The following is a 27,136-nucleotide window of genomic DNA, read 5'->3' as shown; positions in this document are numbered from 1 at the left end:
GCCATCAAAGTGCCAAAAGTTGTGTTATTTAGCAGAACTGTGTGAAAAATTAAGGCAATGCCGGTGGACAGCGAATGATCTGCTGCAGCCGCCTCAAATTCCACAGTACAGAGACACTTTTTGTATCAGTCACTTTCACTTTTACCAAAGTAATATAGTAACACAATGTCTAACCGACCATTATTGTGACATCATTTTGTTTACTCCAAAGCCCGACTGACATGAGATTACTGCGGTTCATTTTTTAAACCAATGATCTGACATGGACACACACACACACACACACAGGGGGTTCAGGATGTATCATAAATCTTCAGACAGAATGGATACAGTCAGCTTTATGTCATGTCATTATTGTGTGTGTTGTGTGTATATAAGCTCAAATCCAATCCTACAGTACATCGCAACAATAAAAGCTTGTCTGTTGAAAAGTGTCTCCTCAAAGTGTGTGTTTGTGTGTGTTAGATGATCGGCATCCATCTGAATTACATCTCTCAGCTTGGGATTGTTTATGAAAGAGAAGTGTAATGATATTAGACCTACAGACACACACGTATACACACACACCATGCATTTTGTGTGTGTGTGTGTGTGTAAGTGGGTTGGATTAGCCAGATGGAGGGGCAGGAATCACCTGATAGGATTAAACCATCAACCATCTGGTGGCCATGCTGCTTACGCTCACAGATTCACACACGGCAGACAGACTCACACACACATGCACGCACACACACACTCCTGCGTTACCGTGTTCTAGGTAAGACGGCGTTCCTTCCACAGGGTCGAGCCTGCGGGCCCGCCGGCCATGTTTGGAGTTGTTGTGGACGAACATGTTGTCGGACACAGACAGGACGTGTCCCTCCACGCTCACCGTAGTTGATACCACCACCTGGGGAAAGCATGAGGGCCGGGGTAAGAGAGGGATGGGATGGAACAGGAGAGAGTCGGGTGAGACGAGAGGGAAAGGGGGAGAGAAAAAATGAGGGATTACAAAGCTGGGGGTCTGGAGATCATCGCGAGGAGGAATTAAAAGCGTGAAACTGTGAAAAGCTCTTTAAATGTAACCCGTTATCACAGCTATTACCATCACACTCAACACACACCAAGCCACTGTGGCTGTTCAGTGTGTGTCTGTGTGTGTGTGTGTGGTGTCTATCCTCCTCTGTTCAATAGTTCCTGATGGGTCCGGCCCTTAATTATCTCCCAGGGAAACAGAGCTGTCTTCTCTGGTTCCACTACAATAGAGCTGCACAATTAGAGGCACAGATACTGTCACACATTCGCTACCGTATGACTCTCTCTGTCCTATCACACACACACACACACAGACACACACACACTGCACAGTAACAAACATACACAGGAGAGCACACTGGCTGAAATACACACATATTCATATTACACACACACACACGTGCCATGGTAATAAATCTATCAGTATCTTGTTGGCGTCCAGTATCTCCACTCAGGCTCGAGTGGTGTCTTCCTGATTGTGTTGTGGCCGCGAAGATAAGGAAATAATAAAGACTGCACTGCATTAAATCTTATTCACAACCTCTGTTCTTTCTTTCTTTCTTTCTTTCTTTCTTTCTTTCTTTCTTTCTTTTTCTCTCTCTCTCCTCTTCTCTCTCTTCCATCTGTCTCCCTGCATTGTGTGTATATTTATGTTCTGACTGGTCAGGGTCAGGATCTCATGTTTCCTGTAAAGGCGCTGATAGCTTATTTACTTACACAGGAACACACACACATAGACATTCCTGTGTATTTGTATGTGTATTGCCGCGTGTTACGTCCATAGACGGGACAGAGAAAGGAGAGAGGGAGAGAGAGAGACTGCAGGAGAAGCAAATGCAATGCAAAAACAAAAAAATGTGCTGGTTTCTACCTGGAACCTCCTCATGTCTCGTGGGTTTCCTGCATTCTTTAGACAGTTCTGGTTGCACTTGAGGAAAAACTTGAGGAAGAATCTGTAGAGACACAGAGGACAGGCAAGATTTGAGGTTAAACATTTAACCAGAGATTGCTTTCCTTCAGGATAGAAACCCTAAATACAGACAGAACCCCATATACTGATAGAGAAATAAATATTTCATGCTGTTGGAAAGTCAAAATGAATTTCCTTGTGAAATCTGCTCATGGATCTTGTTTTTTTGTTCTTAAATCCACACCAACTGGGGCTGCTTTGAAATGCCACATGAAGGCATTGGATAGAAATACAAGAAGGCGAATAGAGCAGCACACTCCAGCAAAACTGGTGGAAATATGTGACTGTGAGCCAGATAAAGTTTAGAAAATCTCAGATTTGACCTTCAGTTTTAGCACCGAGTGAAGGTCGACTGAAACTGTGTTCTGAATATGCAAAAGTGTTGTTAAAGGAACAGTTCACCCCAAATCAGAAACACATATTTTATCTCATACCTGCAGGGCGCCATGTCTATCTGGATTTTTTTGGTGTGAGTTTTACAGAAGAAAGCGTGTGTGTGGGATGTAACATTAAAGGAGCAGTATGCAAGATTTGAGGTGAGATCGGAGCACCGGGGGAGTGTTGGTGCTTACACTGTTAGCTTGGGAGCCTTGGATCGGGACGGGGCTAGCTAGTTAGCACATTAACTTCAGTAAATATCGCTTTAACCTAATACATAGATGTCATAACGTCACAACTGTTATTCCTTTAAATTCTGTGGATATTTTTAGTTAATTTTTTATGTTTTCAGTTAAAATTCTTACATATTGCACCTTTAGGCTTACTCCTCGACTGAGCTGTGACGTCAGCTGGTTCATTTAGCTTAGTTAACTACCTTCTTGTCTATGAGAAGATGCACGCTTTCTTCTGCCCGCTGATAGGAAAAGAAAATAGTTCCTACATGAAACTGCTCACAGCAAGTGCAGCAGTTACTGGGTAATGATTTCAGGAAAGAGAAATTCCCGTTGATCTTCTTTTTTTGCGCTCTTCAGCAACTCAAACAGAAACAATCTGGATGGATAAATAGCACTTCAGATAAGAAAGTGTTTTTTTATTTTAAGGGTGAACTGTTCCTTTAAGATTCAAAAACTATTTCAAACAACTTTAATCATGTGAAAAAATTCTTTCCTGTGGAGGCTTTTCCCTCCCGTATGCTAACCCTGTTGTCAAATCATTAAAAAAGGGGGAACTGTGTTGACATTGGGTGTTTGAAACGGGACCATATGTCATGAATCTATATTACAGAATAAATCAAACACACAGATGGCCATCAACAGCTAACAAACACATCCAGGTTGTGTTTTGGTGTGAGCCAGCTGGCCAGCCTGGCAGAAGCAACACGGCACGCTCGCACAATAACGCAGACGCACACATGTTCGTGTTTGCATGCGCGTTTGTGTTTGTTATGTGTGTGTGAGTGTGTGTCACAGCTAAAAAATAAACAGCATCCTTCCTTACTGTACGTTGCACTCTGCGTTTAAACCTTTTATATTTGTACACAACGCTGTTTTTGCTCTGTTGCAACTAAAATGTAGTATTATAAGTTCCACATAAAAACTGAAGTACTTTATGTTTGGTTTCCTCTCAGCGCTTCCACCCTCTGTATCTAAACTGCTCTTAAATAATCCGAACTTTTCACACGTCTGCATCACCTCCGTTCCCTCATGGCAGAGCCTGGTGCTCCACTGTTCAGGAGATGACAGCCCTTGTGCTGGACCACCAGAACAAAGCAGAGGTGTGCGCTTGTGTGTGTGTGTGTGTGCGTGCAAACATGCGCTCCGCATGTGAGTGTATGTGCGTGTGTGACGGTGCAGCACAGCCCAGTGGCAGGTCTGAGTGTAAAACTCTGCGTTAACGAGCTCAGGCTTCGTTAGAACACCGGCGCTGGGATTCTGCATGCCTAATTATGTTGACCCCTCACCCCCGGGTGACAGCCTATCACAGCGGAGGACAGCCACGGTGACCCCTGCTGACCTCCCACTGTCTAGTCCTTCTCACAACACTAGCATAGCGTTAACACGACCACCTCAGCTGACCCTCCGCTGTGTGAAGGAGGCGGTTGGGCGGAGAAAAGACTAAAGCAGTAAAGTGTTCAGATCTTTCAGAAATACTTTACTACAAGTAAAAGTCTCACATTTAAAAATCTAGTATGAGAGAGTATGTCCGTATAAAATGTCAAATTCTCAATCTGACATACAGATGTCTGGTTCAGGTGGTGCTGTAAGTCAAACGTACAGTAAGTAAAAGGTTTTTTGCTTCTGGATTGTACTTGGTCCACACTAGTTTGCAGTTTCATTGTCAGTGTTCATATAAAATTTAGCTTTTCCTGACTCAGTCTCTGGCCTCATGTTACTTTACATGAAAAGAGTGTTATTAAAGTTTTAGTTTTTTGATTAAAGAAAATATGCAATTTCGCATCAAATAATATATTCAGCAACATCTGTCAACAAAAACTTAAAAAGCTAAAGCAGACAATAAATAACAACACAAAAAAAGATTAATGATAAACTTGTTAAAGAGCACAGTTTAGAGAGCAGCTTTACAGGATGAAATAAAATGGCAGCGAAACAATGATGAACAATGAAAGGGTAACAACATTAAAGGTGCACGATCCAACTTTTTTACAAGCCTATAAGTAAAGAAAGAGACATAGATCTTGATACATACAGCATTAGATGCATTTTAAAGTCAAGTGTTTACTATGTTTGTATTTGCAAACATTAGAGCACAACGTTCTTGTATCTGTAACAAAAAAAAGTTAAATAGTGCACCTTTACCCAAAAGGAGCTAAATATATGATAGAGTAAAATGACTCAAGCAATTCAAGTAAAAAAATCCAATAATTTAAGAGAAATGGCCCCGAACAGAAAAGACCTCTTTACTCTCCACCTCTGCTCCGTGGTCAGTGTGCCTCTCATCTCGAATGCTGCACCAGCACCGCTAACAACTTAAAACATCACCTAAATCATCAGCGCAGTCTCATCTCGCCCATCAGCTGAACAATATCAATTCCCTCCTCTCGCTGTCTTAACAAACTGAATAACTTCACTCCATCGCCGGCTTATCTCGCAGGAGATCTGATGATATCTCGTTATTTTTCATATTTCCATCTCCCGCTCGATCTATTTCCTGTGAGAGTGTTTTCTCTCATTGATTTCCAACAGAACATATTCTACATTTTAATGCGCTATGTGTGCGTTCCTCTTCCCCCTTCACTTGACCCCAGCTGGCCTAATCAACTCGGCTACAAAAAGGCCCCGCAGCTACACACACACAGGCACGCACACACAGACACCTTGTGAGAATTGATTGGCTGGTCCAGTCACTGGTCGTTAAGAGGCCTCCAATTAAACTGGGCAATTATAAGAGTCTGAATGACTGTGGGGGAGGGGAGCACTCTCTCCCCCCCCTCGCTCCTCTATCTCGCTCCCTCTCTCTCCGAGGCCCCGATCATGTTCAAGTGATAACAGCGCTGTTGACCTTTGCTATACTGTGAGTAGCACACTCAGAGAGCTGACCCGACACCGGTCCTGCATGCTGCAAACACACAAAGAGGCTCACACACACACACACCACACACCACACACACATGCATGAGTGTGAGAGAGGCAGTAAACGGAGAGCAGAAGATAAAGATGGAAAGTAGGAAGTAGGAAGGAAAACTAAAGTAGAAGATTATTGTTTTACACTTTTGCCAAGGCTATTATTTTTGGCATTTGATAATGACAGTATAGATTCAGACAGGAACAGAGAGTGAAAAGGGTATGATATACAATCCTCACTGTCTACAATATCTGCGCATGGCAACTTCAGTATGGATACGTTTAGTGAAAGGTGGAAACTATGGAAAAACAGTTACGTGTTAAGGTAAGTGGCGCTACTGGTTTTTAACAAAGGGTCACTGCAACACACTGCAACGTGAGCATAATTCAGGTGGGGGTTAGGTTTGTGGTCACATTACAAAAGGAGGCCGTTTTAGTCCCCTGACCGAAATAATCTCTCGCAATTTTATTTTTTGCACACTGACTCATAACAATAACCCAAGAGAAGGCTGGAGATACTGTCTCAGCAGCAGCCTTTTCTCCGTAGACGGGCACTGTCATGCACAATAATCAACTTTATTTAAGCTCCTAGTCATGCGTTTTGTACATGATGATTCACAGGACAACCTATGAAAACAACAAAAGGTTTTGTAGTACGGTCAGAGAAATACGATGGCTTATAAATCTGTAACTCCAGGCGCTGACACCTATGTGTGTGGTGTGTTTTATAGGTGTAGGTTGCTGTGATCATTACAAATGTTATTATTACACCTGTGCCTCACCTGCTTTAATAAATCAAAATGTCTGCAGTAAAAAAGGATGTTTCCTTACAATTTTTGAGGAGAAGAAGAGACGACATACTGTATTATCACTGTATAAAACTGAAACGGCAAATGTGTGAGCAAACACTGCTCAGAAGGAAAACAGAGCAAAAGCAGTGTTGATTTGGGGTCATGCTGCCAACCTGATGACAGTTATGCTGCCTCTCCTGTTTGAACACACAGCTGTTCAGAAAGTCAAAGTAAGTGGTGCTCTCGCCACACCAACATCTCGCCAGGTATCCCAGCATGCTTTGTGCAGTGAATCTGAGCCTGATGAATGAGTGCTAATTTTGTTTGCCAATCAGTTCGTGAGAGGTGGGGTCGCACTGTACAATAAGTGGAAATTTCAGAAAGGGTCATCAAACACATCACAGCTCATGGAAACATGTTTTTCAATGTTTTCCTTCATAATTTTATAATAATTCTCTGGTCCATGTTGATTTTTCCAGCTACTACTTAAGTAGCTGTAGTTATGATCATGTTTTGAGCAAACATACGCCCACTAAAACACGATGCTCTGGACGTTTGCTTGAGGAAAATGTCTCTCCCTGCTATGGTAAAGCATTGAAACCCAGCCATTAAGTAAACAGTTTACCGCAGTGTGATGCTAGTTTCGTTCCAGCCTATAAAACACGGTGAAAACATAACCCATAACGTCCATGATTTCTTTTGCGCCTGCTGTGATAATGTAATCAACCACCATCACGCTAGGATGCTACTGTTATTTAGCCTGTAATCCGTAGTAACACAGCAAACCACAGTTGGATGCTGTTTTTTTAGCCTGTTAGTCATGGTGTAGTAGTGAACGACACAGTTACATCCATTATTCAGAGGCTGAGATGGCAATTATGGCTCAGAGCACAACTGACATTAATATTTAATATATAGGGCTAACACAGACCTGAAGAGAGAGACAGGAAGTGACAGAGAGAGGGGATGGAGAGGGCGTAGAGAGAGAGACACACACACACACACACACGGTGGAGAGGAGCAGGGGGATACAGAGAGTGTGTGAAGGAGAAACAAACGGAGGAGAAGGAGGAAAGAGGATTATGGGAGTTTTGTTGCGACCACTCTCCTGTCATTTAAACAGTCACAATGCCAACGGGGCAAGGGTGACATCCGGGGGAATTCCAGCTTTGTGTGTGTGTGTGTGTGTGTGTGTGTGTGCGTGTGTGTGTGTGTGTGTGTGTGTGTGTCTAAGACTGAATGTCTGTGTCCGTTTAATTCCCCAAAGACTCGCTCTTCTACTGAGCCAAGAATAACGATGCTGCCTTGGAAGAGAAAAAAAAAACACAACAAAAAAAAAAAAATCTCTCAAAACACACACACACACACACACACACAGACGCACACGCAACCACACACGCACGGCAGTCTGGTGAGTTGTTGCTGACAGGTGGAGAAATTGCAGTCAGTTAGTGCAGACAAACTGAACAACAGATCAGTGCTTTTGCTGCTCCTGCCTCCTCTGTCTCTCCTCTGTCTCCCTGCTTTCTTTAGATGTCTTATTTCACCTGCCTGCCAAGTTTCTTGGCAGAGCTTTCTGACAGAAGATGATTTTCACTCCTTCCTCTACGTGTGCGTGCGTGTGAAACAACTTGCTAATGCCTGCGTACCTATCCTAACTGCCAGTTACTGATCAGTTGGTGGTGGCACGCTTCACGAGGAGAAAGGAACGTGTAGCTATGACTGAAAACATGTTTGGATATGATTTAAAATACTGTAAGTCACTCTGGGAAAGAGCTACATGCTAATGCCGTCACAATAATCATCACCATTTCAGTTAAACCTTTTCCGTCCAATCTGTCATTTCAAAAAGCTAATATGTGCAGTGCAAGTTTCCCTCTCTGTCTGTTGATCAGTCAGAGATCAACTTCCTGTTTCCTGTTTACACTGAGCGCTTGTTATTGTTTAATGTGATGACATCAGATAGCATTTCTGGGCCCCGTGCCTGCTATCCGAGCAGTCTTGCAGCAGGAAAAACAAGGATAGGAAATACTATCACGCCCTCCACTCGGCTGTTATCTCAATAATAATGTGATAATCTATTGCTTCCGGTGGGGGAAATGCTTGGTTTTTCTTTGCCCTTGTTCAAGAGCACTTCAGCAGAGATAATGCTCGCTGATACAGGAATAATACCTTAAATCTATGATTATAACCTTGCTTGCCAACGTTCCCAATTTTGCCAGGAGACTCCTGTTTTTCGTTGCCCTCTCCCAGTTTCCTCCCGGGTCACAATGCTCGTGTTTTTCTCCTGATTAATGAAATTTTTTCACACTTTCTCCGCTTTAAGTTATCGTAACCTGTTTCTATGCAACGTGTAGTCTGCTGTACTGTTGCACTGTTGCACTTTGTCCTCCTCAGTGACTGAGAGACCAGAGAAATGTAGAGGAAGAATATTTAAACAAATTTCAGACGCCTTGAGGAGAAGAAGTCACGTTTCTTATGTGAAGCTATAAAAGAAAGGGTTTGTAAAATCTGCCACGTCGATTTTTCTGTCAATCACGGAGGTCACACCGCATCGATACCCACTGAGAGGCTGACAAACATAGAGAAGAGGCGTGCAAAGACTCTTTGAAGGGCCAAAAAATGTATGAAAATTGAAAAGTGATAGAGGGAGACTTATTATGTGTTGTTTTCTTGTTTCTCTTAAAAGTAAAATTCAAATGATTTAGATAGAAATGCTGTTTTTTCTTTCATTAAATGTCACCAGAAAGCAGGAAACCTTGCATCTTAAGGTTTCCTTAAATTTTTCAAGGTTACACCGCTTTGGTTTTGAAATCCTTCCTATTTTCTGAGATTGAAGTTGGCAAGTATGATTACAACAAGTAAGAAGTCAGGTTTATTGTGGTTTGTGTCACCAAATTATGAGTCGCAGGCCAGATGTGCTGTAAAATGAGGTAGTTTTTAGCTAATAAGATGATTTGCTGAAAGAAAAAAATGAGAGAAAGAAGCAAGAAGGCGAGGAATCTGAGGAGGAAGGAAGATAAATTCATTTTACTTGGAAGGATCACTGGAAATCCAGTCTTGGTTCAATAATAGGCGAGTTTTAGCAAGTCTTGCATAACCTGGAAACACTGCTGCCACAGCCAAACTAATCTGTGTAACTGCTCCAAACATGCAGCTGTGAAACTTTACATCAGGTTTTATAACGTAAGGTTTTCTCGAAGAAGGAAAGGAAGGGAAGAGGAGTGGAGGGAATAAGAAACCTAGACACATAGGAGAAAAGTGCAAGTAAAAGAGGGGGGGGGCGGCGAGTGGTCGGGGGCGTGAAAAAGAAAGAAAAAAGGCAGCGGGGGAGGAAGGGAGGGAGGAAGGAAGGGAGGGAGGAAATGCACGGGAGAGGGAAAAAGAGTTATGCGAGGGAACAAGACTTAAGAGAATTGAGCAGAGCCGAGCGAAGCGGAGTTATTTTACATAATGATGGTTGATATGCACAGAGGTAATTGATAGCTGAGCTGCAGCCCAAAAAACACCCAGCTAGCTGTCAATCACGGCTCATCTCCCTGGAGATATGCTAATGATGATGATGATGATGAGGGCTTAGCTTCATATTGCGATCATTACTATTAATGCTGTCATTGTTGTCATCTCTGCATATTTAAATGACAGAGCGGGCCAGGGTGGTGATAGCCGGCCCGTGTGATGTCTATGAGGGGGCTTGTTCCGTCTACCGGGGGCTGAGGTAAAGTGAGCATTAATAACCTGTACGGTCGACGTGTTCAGCACTGCTGTGGACCCGTACAAGTGTCATTACATCATTGTTACATGCAACTGTGACACTGATGTCATCAGTTTGTGACATGGCAGCACAGTGTCACTCAGAGCGGCAGACAGTCATTAGCTGCGGGGGCCACTAGCAGCGACCGTACAGGCTGAAGGATCGACAACATTTACAGTCGTGTTATAATGAGATATGATCATTCATTTATGTATTCAATTCTAATATACTGATGTACAGGAATTGAAAGAAGCTACATTTATGCACAGGGTTGTTTTGCTGCCACAGACACATAATGAAAAGAAATAAAACAACGCTTTCACTGCAAAGATTAACTCCGAACTATTACGAGCTGGGCCTTATTTTGTAGCTCTGAATGATCGGCCAAGTTGTAAACAAGCCTACATATGTTCTAGCTGTTACTTCCAGACTTGTATATGCATCTGTGAATAATGTATGTACACACATAACTCATGACTGGACTTCCTCAGATAATTTCTTATAGTCCATAAGACTATAAGGCCTTTCATCCTCTGTATGGCTGGACTTCCTTCAATCAATGTTTATCACAAACAGAGGCCTTTTGAACAACCTACTGTACCTCCATTACAATCAGGGTCTAAATCATTCAGAAAAGGCCTGAAACACCTCCAACTTTCAATCAGAAACTTGTAAGTAAGTAGTTGGTTAGGTCATGATTTGTGTTAATTTGTGTTCACAATTGCATTTGTATGTTTTCTGGTGTTGATTGCAGACCAGTCGCCAGCATAAAATGTTGGCAGTTAACTTTTCTGCAGACCACTAATATCTACATTAGAAAGTGCCATATGTACCATAGGGACATTTGTACAATACGTGTCATATCACGAACAAAACAGCTTTGTTCTCAGCTTGATGCCACGGCAATCTTACCAAACTCACTGATGCTGCAGGTGTAAAATAAGGACAGTGATTCACTTGTATGCAGGTGAAGGGATTACTGGACTTTGTCATATTCTTGGAACAACAGTGATGCTGCGGAACAAGAGTCAATACGGACGTACCGCCCCTTAATAAGATACTAACCAGGACGGTGGCACTGTGAAGCCAGCTTGGAGCCACGATAAGATTAAATTACAACATGATTACCTTCATGACAAATATTGTCAGAGGTCCTGCGCACCGGAGGGAGAGAAACAGGGGAGAAAGTGAGGAGGAGAAGGCAAAGATGAGGAGCTAGACAGACTTGAAGGGAGGGAGGAGGTTACTGTGGTGTATATTTTAAAGGCTGAAGGCAAACTGTTGAATTATAGATGAGAGAGATTGATTCGGGAGGGGGGAGAAAGAGAGAGAGAGGTGGAAGGGGGGGGTGGAGGGGAGAGGGGGGAGGTCAGGAGTAGGTGGAGGAGGAGGAGGAGGAGGAGGGGAGGAAGTGAGTGAAGGGTGAGCAGCTAAAGGATCGCTAGCTCTCGGCCATACATGTACACACACACACACGAAAACACATGCAGCTTACTTCAAATCGATCTAAAGCTCAGGCTCTCTCTCCTTTTTACTCTCTCTCTCACACACACACACACACACACTTTGCCCTAACTGTCCTCACAAATACACACACTCACACACAGTCTTGGTGATGGTAGTAAGAGAACAGTGGCAGTAAACTAAACTACTAGTTTCTCGCTATCTCTCTCTCTCTCTCTCTCTCTGCCAGTGTGTGTGTGTGTGTGTGTGTGTGTGTGTGCATGTGTTTGCGTGTGTGTGTGCGTGTGCATGTGTTTCTTTTGTCGTCAGTCTCACAAATAATTCATGGGGTGGGAGGGGGGGTGATGAAGGAAGTGATATTGACAGGAACCTCTTCCTCCTCTCTCCTCCTGTCTCCTCCTCTCTCCGTCAGTCACTCACTCAAACACACACTCACATCTACATCCCTTTCTCACTCACTGACACACACACACACACACACACACACACACACACACACACACACACACACACACACACACACACACGCACACACACACACACACACACAGGCTGCAATGGGAGTTTCTCAGTTGTAATGACGCTGATTGAGAAAAGCATTTATAAAGCTCTTGTCCATTTACAGACTCGATGTGTGTGTCGTCTTTTGCTGTTTCTGACTCTAAACACCACATACATGTTTGTGTGTGTCTGATCAAACGCTTAAAACAACTGTTTTATTGTTTCCCCTCCTGGGATTGTGCAAATGTTGTCTCTAGTGGGTGCAAAGGTTTCACATCCCGTCTCCTACCAGCAGCCATTGTTTGTGTCATTGACCACAATCTTCTCCTAACCTAATCTAAGTCCTTGTAGTCGCCTAAACCGAGCCAAACCTTACAGGTGAAGGATTAGAAAACACTCAGGAAGCCTTTCAGTGAAGGACATAATGGTAGATTCAGAAGGCAATGACAAACGACCCTCAGAGGTATAAGGAGCTGTGTGTGCTTGTACACACACTTGCGTGTATGGTGTGTGTAGTCATTTAAAATGTGAATTTTAAATAATCTCAGAAAATAAACTGTTTCATTTCTGCAGAAAAGAAATGGTGAACAAAACATGATGGAGCTACTTTTAGCTTCTGTGCTGCTCAAGTGTGGAGCAAATAGAGAGCAGCAGGTATGACATAATTTTGTTGGCTAACCCGGAAGTTAGCATCATCCTAGTTCCCTCCACAAAAAGCCTACGGGATTTTTACAATTTGGATTTTGGACTATTGCAGAAAATAAGCTTAGTTTTTGCAATAGTTTATGATACTTTACGATACACACTTTTATTCAGCAAGATAATCTTCACAGACGTTTTTGATCATTTTTGAAGCTCAAATGCAAGAACAAGCAGAAGTAAAAAACTTAAGTAAGGCTATAAACAAACTACATTGTTGTTGCATGACTTCGACGTCATCACCACTACACCAAACTATACACAGTCCATACATTGATCAATCTACAAATGATGGAAAGTAAGAGTGAGAATAGTTTGCAACAAAAGTCTGCCTGTTTAGACAGACTAGTGAGTAGATTAGTCTCTGTGTTCAGCTTAATGATGTTTAATGTCCCCGACAATCTCTGCACTCTCATTCAGCCACTTGTTAGCAACCGCCTTCTTAAAGACATTTGGGGTATTTACTGACGTATTTTATGTTGTACAACAAAACGTGATAATCTCTTGAGCTTTTGTTAATCACAAAACACTCATCCACACCTAGACGGGGGAACTGTGAGTGCAAAAATGCTCACTGATTCAGAGGTTTCAGGACTCATTCCTTCAGCCAGAAGACTTGAGGCAACGTTAACTACTTCTAAATCCAAACTACAGACCTACCTGTACCTGTTGCTTTAATAAGTGTCCTATTATATCAAATGCACTTGTCAGTTTGTCTTATTTTTCTGTTTTTACTTGCTTTCTCTTTTTAATTTGCCTGTGTTATCTATACTGCAGTTCTTTGAGTATGAAATATGCTATAAAAATACATCTGCCTTGCCTTACCTATAAGATGCTTTGTAGCTTTAAGACGTAGCATCAGAATGTTCATGTGCTGCATCCTTCTACGTTCATGTGTGCATTACGCCAGGGGGGACTACACATATCTCGTCTTTTTAAAGGGATGATATCTTATTTAGTCACAATATCCTGGTGGAATGAAATATTTAGAAAAACTTGCTACTTCTTCGGCTGTGATGTGATCTTGAGACAAACTGTGCTCTCAGGCTGCTCCGTTAATCATTAACTGCTACAAATCGTTTCAGCTTTCCTCTCGATGCATCTCGTAGTATTTTTCAGTTTCTCCCGAGCCTCCACAGACAGAGAGGCGGAGAACGAAACAGATTTGTACACTGGACATCGAAGACTTTACTCAACAGTATACTGAAACGAGGGAGTGATGACCGATGTAAATGTCGTTCAGCCATGTGCGACGATATAGTAGATTTCTGCTATTTTTCACGCAAACGCATGACTGAAAACTCAAGAAAGAAAAAAGAAAAAGAGGTCCCGCTTAATGTAAAGGTTAATTTGTGACCTAAACAGGAAGAGGTAATCAGCGAGAGGGAAGGAAGAAGAAATGAGGTGAGAAGAGGCATACGACAGGAAGAGAAAGAGAGAGGAAAAAGAGAAAAAAGAGGAGGTGAGGGAAGCACGGGGCAGGTTGGAGGATTGAACTCCCGCTACGTTTGTCAAACAAATTAAACGCTGTCGAGGTTCCTCACCTGGGCACGCACGCACACACAAACACACACACAAACTGCCCGCGTGGCACGCATATGGCTCACCCGGCCCAAATAAGGAAATATGCATACATTAGCATAACTAATGTAGGAACCACTCCATTTAATATGCTAATTCACTGAAATATTACTGAGCACCGTCTGTTGTAAATGAATAAATTTGAATTGCAATTAGAATAATCCTTTATAATTAATGAAAACTGTCAATTTTGGTTCAGAAGTAATTTGATTAACGGGTTGATGGGGCACCAATTAAGTGGAGGATGAGGAGGGTCGAGAGAGGAGGAGGAGGAGGAAGAGAAGAAAGATGACAAGCCCTTCAGATAATCTGCTCCTTTTCATGCGTAATGAGAGATTAACCTAAAATGATGTAATGTTCCTTTCAAGACATGAATTGGGAAACAAACGGGATGCTTCTCTTACCTTTGTAGATATCACAGCAGCATCAGGAGGACATGTAAAAACAGGAGAAAGAGATGAGAGGAGATTAGATAGTGGACCAAATACACAATGTTACTTATTACAAATGTTTAATTAACAAGACGGACTTCAAACATGATGATGCATCTGCTTTCTGATTTAAAAAAAATTATATATATTTATGTTTGTTCAGCTAGCAGTGGTTTATTCCTGCAGCAGGTCCAGTAATAGTGTCATTGGCTTTCTAATTCACAAGCACCTCCTACCACTAATTAACCACATCCATGTTGCTGTTATTAGCTAATTACAAGACCGGATGCATGCCCGGCTAATTAAGGCTATTAAATTTGTGTATGTGTGTGTGTGTGTGTGTGTGTGTGTGTGTGTGGAGGAGAGGGTGTATATTAAGGCATTTGAGGAGTTAATGTTTTAATGACAGAATATAACAGAGACCTGCATTGCAACAGAGCACGTGATCCCCCCCGCCCCCCCCGGGTACAAAAAAACGCCGCCGCTCCCTCTATTCCCAAATCAATAGCCAAGGTCATTATGTGCAGCTGAATCATATGTTTCACTAAAGTTGCTGCGTGTTAATAATATTTCAACAGAGTTGCAGGAAAAAGCTTCTAATTTAGCTCGTTTAGTCAACACTGTCATCCATCATGGTGAGAACACAAAAGACCCCCCTGACTCGCCGCTGTTTTCCTTTTCTCTCCTCGCCGTCGCTTTTTTCTCATCTCATTTTCTCTCCCCGGCAGCACCTCCTCCCCTCCTTTTTCATTTTCTCTCCCCATCCTCTCCTTCTCTTCTTCTTCTTCTTCTTCTTCTTCTCTCAAACACCTAATATATTTCTTTCTTATTTCTTTCCCCTTTTCCTCTCATTAGAAGAGCATGTTTTTCTTCATTTGCGCTCTCTAATCCTCCCTTTATACATCTGAATATTCATGGACTTGTTTTGTTGTGAATATTCAAGAACCAATTAACATGCTGTTTATGAATAATTAATGCTTATTATTTTCTCCCCTTTAAATTTTTAATTATTAAAATCTATAAATCTGAAAACAAGCGGCTCGGTTTTTTTTTTTTTCCCGCTAACTTTGAGTGTATGTGCTGGTGTGTGTGTCATGCTGACAGACTATTTAACAACAGCTCAGGAACTCTCTCTTTCATCTGCCAACAGTCTATCCTCCTGCCACCCAACCCAAAGTGTGTGTCTGTCTGTGTGTGTGTGTGCCCAAACGTGTTTGTGTGTGTGCGTGTGTTCACACTCATGAATAAATGAACTTGTTAAAGAGAGATGAAGGGGAAGAAGGAGACAGGTTCTGCTGTCCTGTTCAAAACTACCTGATCTGGCACACCGCTTAGCATGCAGGCACACACACACACACACACACACACACACACACACACACGCACGCACATGTTCACATACATAACACTGAAAAACGAATCTGTTGGCTGCATCACCGGCATGAGACAAATTAAGTTGACGATAAGATCCGCCTTTAAAACCAGAGAAAGTGAGAGCGAGGAGAAAAAGGAAGAGAGAGATAGAGAAGGAGAGAGAGAGAGAGAGAGATGCCACCTTGTCCTCCTTTAGTCTTATGAATACATCTGCCTTCACGACAGGCATCATTCCTTTTAATCAGTGTCGCTGCTGTGATCAAAGAAACACTACCTCCACAGAAAGAGACAGCAAGAGACAGAGTACAATGGGAGACTCCTCACTGTGTGTGCGTGTGTGTGTGTGTGTGTGTGTGTGTGTGAGAGAGAGAGAAAGAGAGAGAGAGAGAGAGAGTGACAGCAGCGGTGACTAGTACCTGAACGACAGCAAAGCCGTCATGTCTACACGCTGTCACATAAGTGAGGTCTTGCAATACAATCAGACTTACACCACCTTCCTTATGCTGCCTTCTCGCTCTCTCTCTCTCTCACACACACACACACACACACACAGCGCTGACAACTGTCAAACACTCACCTCCCAACTGGGGTGTAGGTAATTAACCAGACAAAACAACTCACAACACCTCGCGGATCAAGAACACAGAGGAAGAAGTGCGAGGAAGACACACGACAAAAGCACCAAAAAAAAAAAAAAAAAAAAGATACAAGACGAAAAGAAGACGCTCCGACTACAAAACAAGCCAGAGCTCCTAAACAAGGAGCTCCACTCATGAGGAGTACAGACGGCTGGATAATGATGAAAATAGAAACAAATCTGCACTCCTCCATTTATCTCTCCTGTCCTCTCTTCGGTTTGTGTTAATTTGTCTTTACATCTGGAGTAACAGACAAGTTTTCACAAGAACGCCGCCGTTAGCTGTCATCGACCATTTAAAAGTGCTACATCATCGCCCGCGAGTCATATTTATTCTAAATTTAAATGTTACTCTGATTATCTCACATGGCTAATGTGACTGGCAGCTCCCATGCTTCTATTCAGATTTAGATTAGATTCATAACAAACTGATTTCAAGGCTCTACAGAGGAGTGGTTCTGGTACAACTAGAGCTAATATCTACAGTTTATGATGGAAGAGGTGAAATATAAGTGGGAGAATATAGAGAAATCTTGGTGTTATATACTGTAGCAATAACAATACTGCTAGTCCTCCAGATTAGTTTGTAACTGCTCTTTCTGATCTGACGCCCCCAATCGGTCGAACATCAGTTCACTGTGGCTTTTAGACAGTGTGCGAAATACCCGTCAATATTCGGGGGGGGGTCCCCATCTCCCAATTGTTGCGCAATACCGAAATACATTTTCTCAAAATGCAGTAGGCCTATAACATTACAATATTTCATGGATGCAAGCCAAGACAATCAGTCTATAGCCTACATGACAACCAGGGGCGCCACCAGGGATTTTGGGCCCCATGAAAAGAAATCTAATTGGGCCCTTGTATAGGCCGGCGAAAAAATTTGATACTGTTTTATTAAACCAGTCTTAAACAGTGTTAGCAAGCTGTGATACAGGATTGGCATAACCTCTTAGCCTGCTTATAATACAACATGTAGACCTTGATTATGAGACACCCCCCTTTTTCTCTTTTTGAAACATTTTTTTGAAGACTAAATCTTATTTTTATAAAGAAAAGAATTAAATCTGCCTAGAATGGACCAGTAATAGTAACACACTGAAAAAAACAAGGCAACGTGATATCTTTAAATGAAATTGTCTTGTTTGAATAGGCCAGAAATTAAACTGCAGCCTAATGGTAGGTCTATTTTCTAACATAACTTAACCATCCAAATGTGAAAAACAGAAGGACATGTTTATTTTAATTATACTCTGTCTCATTGATCACCACGATCTTAAAGTTGGATTATTCTCCACCTCAGTTCTTGGCCTACTTTTAACCCTCTGAAAGTGATGGTGGATCATCTGGCATTACCATTTCTGTCTTCTGAAGGCTGTCGCGGGCTTAGTTTTTACGATTTTTTTAAGCCATGAGCATCATAGAAATCTTGAAATTGAAATTAATCCGCTGATACCAAACATGTCATGCTAGCTTACTGGGAAAGGAGCTAAATTTGAACTGTTTTTTACCGCGAGGTCCGCTACCTCAATGTGAAACGATTACTTGTAATAATAACTTTCAGTCACCACTTAATGAGGGATGAGATGAGGATGAGGAACCTGCTGCTGCTGAAACTGAGCTAGATACAACAAGCCAAACATCACCAGGGCGGGTGCTCTCTCTAAGACCACAACCAACCACAAGACCTACATAACCTGCGGTCTTTCCATTCGCCCACCTGCTTCGTTGTCCAACCAGCCGCCAGGTCACCTGTGCTAGCAGCAGTAGCAGCTAACGTTACCTCAGCACCTGCTGCGGGGAGTCACTGGGTGGGAGAGGACCCTCTGTTCTGGTACCGAGTGGGCCCACTGTGCTAGCTGCACCGGCATCGTCTTTCGGTGCCTCTTCATCTCTGAGTGCCGCCTTTTTGGATGTGAACCCAAAGTGTGTGAGTGATACACTCTGGTTTAGCTTTAGCTTGCTAGCCATTTTCAGTATGACTTCTCAACGTCACGTCTTTCTCTTCTGTTTCTTCTGCTACAAGTTGTTACATAGAGCCCCTTTAATATTGTAACCTCACTTCCTGCTTTGCTCCAGTCATAGTTTCTACAACCAGTCACTTCACCGTAAGCAAAAAATGTTTTGGGGCAATTGCTACAAACGACTAATGTTGTTGTTTCTTTGAGGAAGACGCTCCTCATTTTACATACAGTATGTTAAATTAACAGGGTGTAACAGGGAAGAGATTTCAATATGATAATTAAAGCTATTATATGTGTAAGATTCTTCAATGGGGTCGGCCATGTTGCATCGCCATGTTTCTCTGGCAGCCCAGAGGGACAAACCAAACACTGGCGCTAGAAAGGGCATTTTGCATTTTTCGGGTGAGACGAGGATGAAGATGTCGTTGATTGTGACCTAGTGGTAGAAATTACTTAGCTATTACTTTTAAAATATGAGCCTTGCCTAAGCCTAAGTTACAACAGGCTCCTCACTGCTGGATGTATCAATCAGATTGAAAACGCTCCAATGAAGACAGTTTTGGTAAATGAACAGCGGCAGAAGCATTTAGTTATTTCATGTCATCAAATGACAAAGCAACTAGTGAGTAAGACATTTTGACTTGTCAAAGTAGGAAGTATTATTAATAACACTAACAATAGCTCTCTTCTATTCAAGTGTCTCGGTAAGCCAGCCCGAACAATACCAGGAGCCTGAAGCACACTCAGCTAAATGGAATTCAGCCGTCGTTAAATCTATTATTATCACCTGTGTTTATCCTGCTTTGACACGTCAACATGTCCTCTGTGGAAAAGCCACTGGCTGGTGAGGAGATTCAGTAACATTTACCTTTGTTTGAGTGCTGTCTTTTGTTCTCCCCCCCCCCTCAATCAATTAGACAAAGGAAAACAATTAATAATTTAAAAACACATGACCCAATTTAATTAGAGCCTTCGTTCAATTAACGTTTCCCCCCTTTTCTTTGTTCTGTGTCACGGGTGGCTGTTATCATGATGACAAATATCACTGTAGATACGTCTGAGTGTGTGTGTGTGTGTGTGTGTGTCAAAAGCGTGAGTGTACATCTGACTCCCCGAGTATCGCCTGTGCAACTTCCTGTTATGCCAAGTCTCCCGGTGTAAAAAAATGGCGGAGCGTAAACCACTAATTAGCTCCCGCTCAGACGAACTAAGATGGTACAGGCAGTGTGCATATTTTTTTTTTTTTTCATCCTTCTCTGTTTAATCTCCCTGTTGTTTCCTATTTGTTCAGCTCATTATGTGATCAAAGCCATTAACATGTTTATGGAGCGGCTCTTTCATGTTGCAATAAAACACAACTCATAGAGACTCACGCGGCGATGAAATATGAATGCAGAGGCCCGAAAGACAAGGAGGGAGTGTGTGTTTGTGTACATATTTGTGTGCGAGTAAAATACGTTTCAATCTGATGAAACTCTAAGCTAACAAATAGGATGAGGAGGACAGGGGGGCATTTTGGTCTTTGAGCTTCTGGAGCTGCACACACACACACACACACACACACACATGTACGCACACATACACATATGGAAATACATACACAGAGGCAGTAACTGTTAAATAATTCAGCATACACAAACACACACTGGAGGCAAGGTGAGGGTAAAAGCGCAGCTAAGCTAACAGGCATGCTGAGTGGCCCGCGGTGTCAGCAACCAATCAGGAGGGAGCACGGTGGCCAGAGAGAGAGACGTGACCCCTGGTGACCCCAAACTCTAATGATTTATAAACATGACTGAGGAGTGTGTGTGTTTACGTGTGTGTGTGTGTCCCGGAAACCCTGAAGCTGTTTAAATGTGGAGATGAATTCTTATTTATTCACATGGAAAAGGAGTGAATGTGAAGACCCCAAGGGTGAGGTTCAAAACAATACAGAGAGAGGAAAGGAGGGAGGGAGGGAGGGAGGGATGTAGATAGAGGAAGGAGAGAGAAAAACAAAGATTGGGAAAAGAAAAAGAAGGAAAATGAGAGAGGACGGGAAAAGCGATGGAAGAGCGAGAAAGAGGGAAGTTTAAAGAGGTAAAACTGCACTCACATCACGTAGGGAGAGGAGGTTAGAGGGGCGTAAAAGACCCTCTTTTACGATCCTAAGGGGGCGCGCACACACACATCACACACATATTCCCCCTGCCCCCACATCTGTATGTGTGTGTGTGTCCTCATGCAATATTAAATAGGCAGTATGTGTGGGTATAAAGAGTGGTGGGGCCGGGATGCAGTGAATTATATATCACTATTGATTTGCACACACACACACTTTCACAAGCACACGCACGCACGCACAAACACACACACTTTATTAGATTAAAGCTCACAGCTAAAATACAGACAATAGCAGAGTCTAATAGAAGATGTGAGGAGAAAGAATTGGTCCACCAGAAGTACAAAAGTAACATGTATTGCAGAGATGCTCCTTCTTCTCACCACAGGCACAGCAGAGGAACCTTTAGCCAGATGTGTGTGAACCAGCTGTTATGCAGAAACCTGGTTCCTCATTTTATAATCTTCTTCCTTAAAGCTCCGATAATCAATAGGCTATTTCATCAAACACTGAATCAATTAAGTACATGTGACGTGAAAGGTGTTGCTCAGAGAGTAAGTGTAATAGTGAGCAGCCTTTTAGCCTTTTGTAGCTCACTGTTTTGGTTTTATAACCTGCACATGCACAAGTGGGTGACCCTCATCTTGCCCTAACGTTTTCCAGCACAAAAGGAAGCTGTTTGATTAACCCACTGTCCCAGCTCCAAAGAGCAGATAGATAACGTTAGTTAGTTTTTTAGCTAGCAGCTTAGATAAAAACAAATCTTGTTTTCAGGGGTTGATGGCGACCAAACCAGAGCTAAAAGAGGAGTGATGTATATTCATTAGGTGATCAGAAAGAGACAGCAAATGACATTGACAGTTATTTGCTTATACTTTATCAGAGACATTACAAGAGAGACAAACCACTTAAAGCCAATCGTCCGCTTATCACAGCCAAACGGGAAAACATATCAGCAAATCATGCTGTTGCACTGACAATCAGAATACTTTATAATCCCAATGGAGATTCACAACAGTTTCAAAACTATTTTTCTGGCTGCAGCATGGAAGAAGAACTTTTTAAAGTTGTTATGCTCTAGTGACTATTTAAAGTGATGTTATGGCTCCCTCTCCCCGTTCATTTTGATAGAGGCCTGGTCTTATTAGGCCCAGATAACTGCCTGGGGGCGTTGCCAAGATGGCTGTTGATTGGCAGGACTCACCTCATAAGACTTTGACTCAGTCCACCAGAAATACTTGAGAAAAATGATAATATTTCCAGGGTATCTCTCATATTGTGAGATGTGTTTTGCCCCTTTGCAGCCAAAAATAATTTAAAGCAACTTTAAAAAAGGTTAAAGTTACTATTTTTAAAATAATTTATGATGATCAAAAGAAAGAATATGCCAAAACATCTGGCAGGTCCCACTTAACTTACTACTTTCATTTTTGTATTTGTAGTGACAGATGGTTTCTGATTGGTCATCTACAGTTACCTTCACTCCCCAGAGATATTTAATGAAGACAGTGTTACTATTACAAAGATACAAATCTCATTTTGCTTAAAATATTTTCTGGTGAAGTTTCTGTTCTATTTTTGGAGCATTGTGGCTATTGCTCTCACCAGTTTTATTCTGGTCCCTCCCCCCCAAAATTTCTGCTGATACTATTAAAAACATGAAACACATCAGTCCCTACGTGACAGAGACCATTTTAATAAACTGTCTCTTGGTCGACTCGCTGTGTCGGATTATTTTACATTCTGCTGATTGCTGAATACAGCAGTGTCCAGTTATAGCTGGTCTGGAAGCAGTGTGTAAATGTGTGTGCATATTGTGTGACCTGTGGTATGAACTCACACGGTGTAATCTCCATCGGTGGTGATGTAATGGAGGTATCTGAGGCGTCACACTTCCTCTCAGGCAACATTAACTGAATTAGTGGTGAAAGAGTGATGGAGAGAGAGCGAGAGGGTGAGGGAGAGGTGGACTGGGCAGCCTTTTTTTTATAAGCACCACAGTGATATTTAAAATCTTGGTGATGCCTGGAGAGGAGGAGAATCTATCCTTTTTTTCTCTTCCATTATTCCTTTTTTGGCCTGTTTTTGGTTTCAGTTCAACTGTTTGCACAAATCATGGATGAGACAAACAGACAAATAATATATTCAAATGGATATGTGGAGAGGAGGAGGGAGGTTAAATCTACACAAAGCTCTCCCAACCATTAAGAAAAGTCTAAGATTCAGTCAAATGTATCATAAACACCTGACAAGCAAGACAAAATAACAGAAATGAGAGAAGGTGGAGGAAATGTACAAAAGGAAACACAATGGAAAACAAAAGAAAGTGACAAATGAAGGAGGGATATTCAAATGACTTTGTACGATCATGGATCGTGGTTGTTGTTGAGCGATATTATTTAGAAGAGACCTCTACATTTAACAAGGTGGAGGACAGAGGTGTGGCCAACAGGTGCTCTGATCAGTACTTTGAGACTCGGCAGCGTTCGTTTTCGAGATATTTCAGCAGGAGAAAGTGGAGATGCGTCATCCATCTTTCTGTCGTGTTGTTTGAAAGCTCTGAGCAGTTGAACACAACACATCTTCTTCGGTGCGTCCATATCACAACCTAAAAGCTCATGAACACGTTTTAGTGGGAAAAACGACTTCCCAGCTCGGGAAATGGGACCAAATGTGTAACTGCCACAAACGTGGAATAGACTGAGTGTGCATCCACAGATGGAGTCAAGTTACTATGATAAAGACTCTCGCACGTCATGCTCCTCCCTCTATCCCTTTTCCATGCACTCTCCTCATCCTCACCCACCTCCCCTCTCTCTGCTCCCACTATCTGGCATTTTAATGCATCTATAGTCATGCTAATGGTCCTCAGAACTCAAAATAATTTCTTCTTTGTCCCGCTCTGCCACTCAGCACTGATAGAGGAGTGGTATCTCTCTCTCCTCCTCCTCCTCCTCCTCCTCCTCTCCCTACACACTGACAGAATGTGATTTTGACAGAGTCCTGTCAGTCTGTCTTTCTGTCACGCTTATTCTTCGTGTCAGATTAAGGAAGAGGTAAGGAGCGGAGAGTGCTGACAGGGCATGTAGAGAGGAGGAGGAGAAAAGAGAAGAGCATGCGTTTTACATTATGAGTGCTTCCAACCTTTCTATTCATGCTGGTTGACCTTTCCATAAGTAGGTAATAGAGAGGAGAACGTCCTTTACTCTGAAGGCTGGATGTTAAGTCACGCTCCTCTCTGCCCCACAGAGAGAGGAGAGCACCTGGTGTCAGCCCGACACAGCCCGGGGTGAGAGGAGAGGTGAATGAAAGCACTGTGTGTGTGTGAAAGAGGGTGGCTGGGGTGAGGGGCATATGGTGGACGGATATTAGAGAGGGGGGTAGTCATAGTGGTGGAAATGTATGTATGCGTGTGAAGGGTGGGATGGGTGGGGAACAATATTGGTCTGCCAGCGCGGGTCATTGTAGAGAAAACATAAAACATAATCATCCATTAAAATGCAGCTTCACACCCTCCATCACGTCCACGATGGAGCTGCTGCCATAAATGCTGCCGCTGCTGTGAGTGTGTGTGTGTGTGTGTGTGTAGAGACATACATTCACACGTGCATCACTCAGCTAGGATGGATGTATGTCTAAAAAGCCCAGAGAGAGACAGAGGATGTGTTTCTGGAGGTTTGTGGTAGGTCAGTGTATAAATATATATATATATATATGAATGTGTGTGTGCATATGAGATGGTAAGAGCCGCCTCTGAGTGAACTGTACACCGTTGGGATTATTATCATCTTATTATCTATCAATCACGTTAGTGAGTGGCAGGTGTGGAAAGTAATACAAAAAAAATAATACATGTTATCTGCTCTGGACTCAGCATCACTGTAGTTATGAATACAAGATAAGTCCAACACAGTTTCCAGTAAGATGTGAGCATTGTACATTTCTGCAAACCACAGACACATACATTTTTTTTTTTAGCCTGTCATACGTGTCATATCACGTTTCTACAATTACATTCAGATTACATGTGATAGGAGGTGATCGTGGTGATGAGATGGCAGCCAAGCGAGAGACCACTTTGCTTCCCTCTTAAACCAACAATACGACAATAATTGTAGCGATGTTAGGGACATTTTACATAGCATGACTGGCACCACAAAAACGGGTATTTTGAGCCAAAACATGATCTTTTCTTGACCTTAACCTGGATTTTTGTGTCTAAACCTCACCAGAGTCGTCAGAACATAAAATTGAAAATTGAAAATACACATATTGTCAGCATATCCACGGTTTGCAGACACGTACAATGCCAACATTTATTCTGAGAACTGTGTTGCACTGTCAGTGGGAAATTTTTGTTAAGTTCTTTGTCTTTGCTCTAGCTTTATAATTGATGATCAGTATCACATAAGCTCCATATGAAAAATCTACTTAAAGGCTCAGTCGGTGATCCAAATGATGGTTAATGGTGTTTGTAATCACATCAGTAAAACAGGGCTGTGGATTCACTTGTGAAGTTCGAAGTTATAAAAAGAAAACGTAAGGTCAATTTACCATCATTAGGGGAAATTCTTTCATGTTAAATGCAAAAATAGCTTTTATTTATAGTCACAGAAATTACAGATTCAACCGTAATAGATAGTGCCAGCTTGAAGGCTTGCTGAGCAGGTGTTTAAAATGTGAGCTGATCCAAATAAATCTTTAAAAAAAGTGGTAAAAAACATAGTGGTGCATGAAGATTTTCAGACGACCACTGATACAAAAAAATAGCTTTTAAATTTGTATTAAAAATGTGTATATTTTTTAATAAAGCTCAAAATCTTACCAAGTTGATGTGTCTAATTTCTAGTCATATCATGACTTAATAAACATTTCAGTGAGATAGGAACTTGTTTTACACTAATTTTTAAACGTATTACAAGCGAGAAACACCCTGTATTCACTGTTGGTTTACTTATTTTTGAAGTGGCTTTTCTTCAAGTGATTTATCTGGTGGAGCTGTGTCATTCTGAAGAGGTGGGTGAACTGCATGGCACCGGGTTAATGCTGCTCTCTGTCCCCTGAGATGAGAGCGATGAGGCTTACACTCATCTGTGAACTGAGGATCTAAACAACACTGTCAGTTTGGCACAACAACTTTTTAAACGCCAATCAGCGAGGCCAAGTCTGTATTTCACACTCGCAGGCTTAAATGTTGTCACAAAAATGCACCGGCACTCAAAGCGTACCCGCGCGCACATGTGCACACACACACAACTCTCGCTGTGACACCAGCGTACACTGTAAATCTCCACTGATTGAGGGTAAGCGGTCTTCAGACGGCTCTGTGTATAACTAGCTCCAGCCCGGCAGATCAGAATGGCTGGCAGCGAACTTACATGTTTGTCATCTAAAAACTATTCACCCACCACTTAGCCAAGAACACAACCCAAACAATAGACAGCCCGTTAACAATGTACCATTATCCAGAGCATGATGGGAGGAGGGGTGTGTGTGTGTGTGTGTGTGGAGAGGGGGGAGAAAGAGAGCAAGAGAAAGAGCGACAGAGCGAGCAGAATAAAGACAGAGAGATGAGAGGGAGGATTGCAGAGAGACCAAACTGTTATTTAAACCAGGCGGCCACGAAAACATCACAATAAATAACTGTTTAGTCTCCACCTCAGACGCTGGGGGAGCGACAGAGCGCAGCACGCGCCGGAGAGGGAGGGAGGTGAGAGAGGGGAGAATTAAAGGGATCGGGGAGGGATGGAGTGGCGGGAGGAGGGAGGGAGGGAGGGATGGAAAAAGAGATAAAACGCATTACAAGATCGCTCTGTGTTATCAGACTTAAAGGAGTATCCAGGATCGTCTCTCCTCGTGACTAATGAAAGGAGCAGCTTCACAGCCAAGTGCCAGGACGCGAACACAAACACACACACACACACAAGCAACCGTACACACTTTTTACCTCACATTTACACGACAGAAGAGATTTTATTCAGTTGTTTAGCATCGGCGTGTGTGTGTGTGTGCACGTTCAGCTCAGACTCACACCTCTCTTTTTCTGCACAGAAGCCCTTTCCTTGTCCTCCTCAGCAGAAAGAATGGCACAGCGAGGGCACCTCTGACTGCACGGAGCGCCGGCTCGCCAGCCAAGGCCGTTGATGAGAGGAAAATAGTGCTAATGCAGCAAGGAAGCTGTTCTTTCCCAATTAAGCCAATAAAACACATGCTCCCCTCCTTCCTGTAACTGCCTAATAAGCCATAAACACAGCTGAACATTTATAATTCTGGCTAGTCCATAAAAAAAGCACTTCCCATGTGTGCAGGGGTGAGGGGTGAGGTGTGCGGAGAG

At 42.5% G+C, this 27,136-nt stretch overlaps 1 protein-coding gene across 2 annotated transcripts in view; it reads right to left on the bottom strand.

The window, feature by feature from the left end:
• Nucleotides 1-27,136, bottom strand: part of LOC311269633 (transcription factor COE1-like) — a 96,304-nt gene that overhangs the window by 30,368 nt on the left and 38,800 nt on the right. For both annotated transcript variants that reach the window (XM_084373936.1, XM_084373937.1), the window contains exons 7-8: nucleotides 1,886-1,967; nucleotides 748-889 (exon numbers count right to left, since the gene is read on the bottom strand). In XM_084373936.1, coding sequence (XP_084230062.1) covers nucleotides 748-889; nucleotides 1,886-1,967 — 224 coding nt within the window. The remainder of the gene's footprint in view (nucleotides 1-747; nucleotides 890-1,885; nucleotides 1,968-27,136) is intronic.

This window comes from Pagrus pagrus, assembly GCF_965226575.1.
Source record: "Pagrus pagrus genome assembly, chromosome: 14".
Classification (NCBI taxonomy): Eukaryota; Metazoa; Chordata; class Actinopteri; order Spariformes; family Sparidae; genus Pagrus; species Pagrus pagrus.
This window is presented reverse-complemented; position numbering and strand designations above follow the sequence as displayed.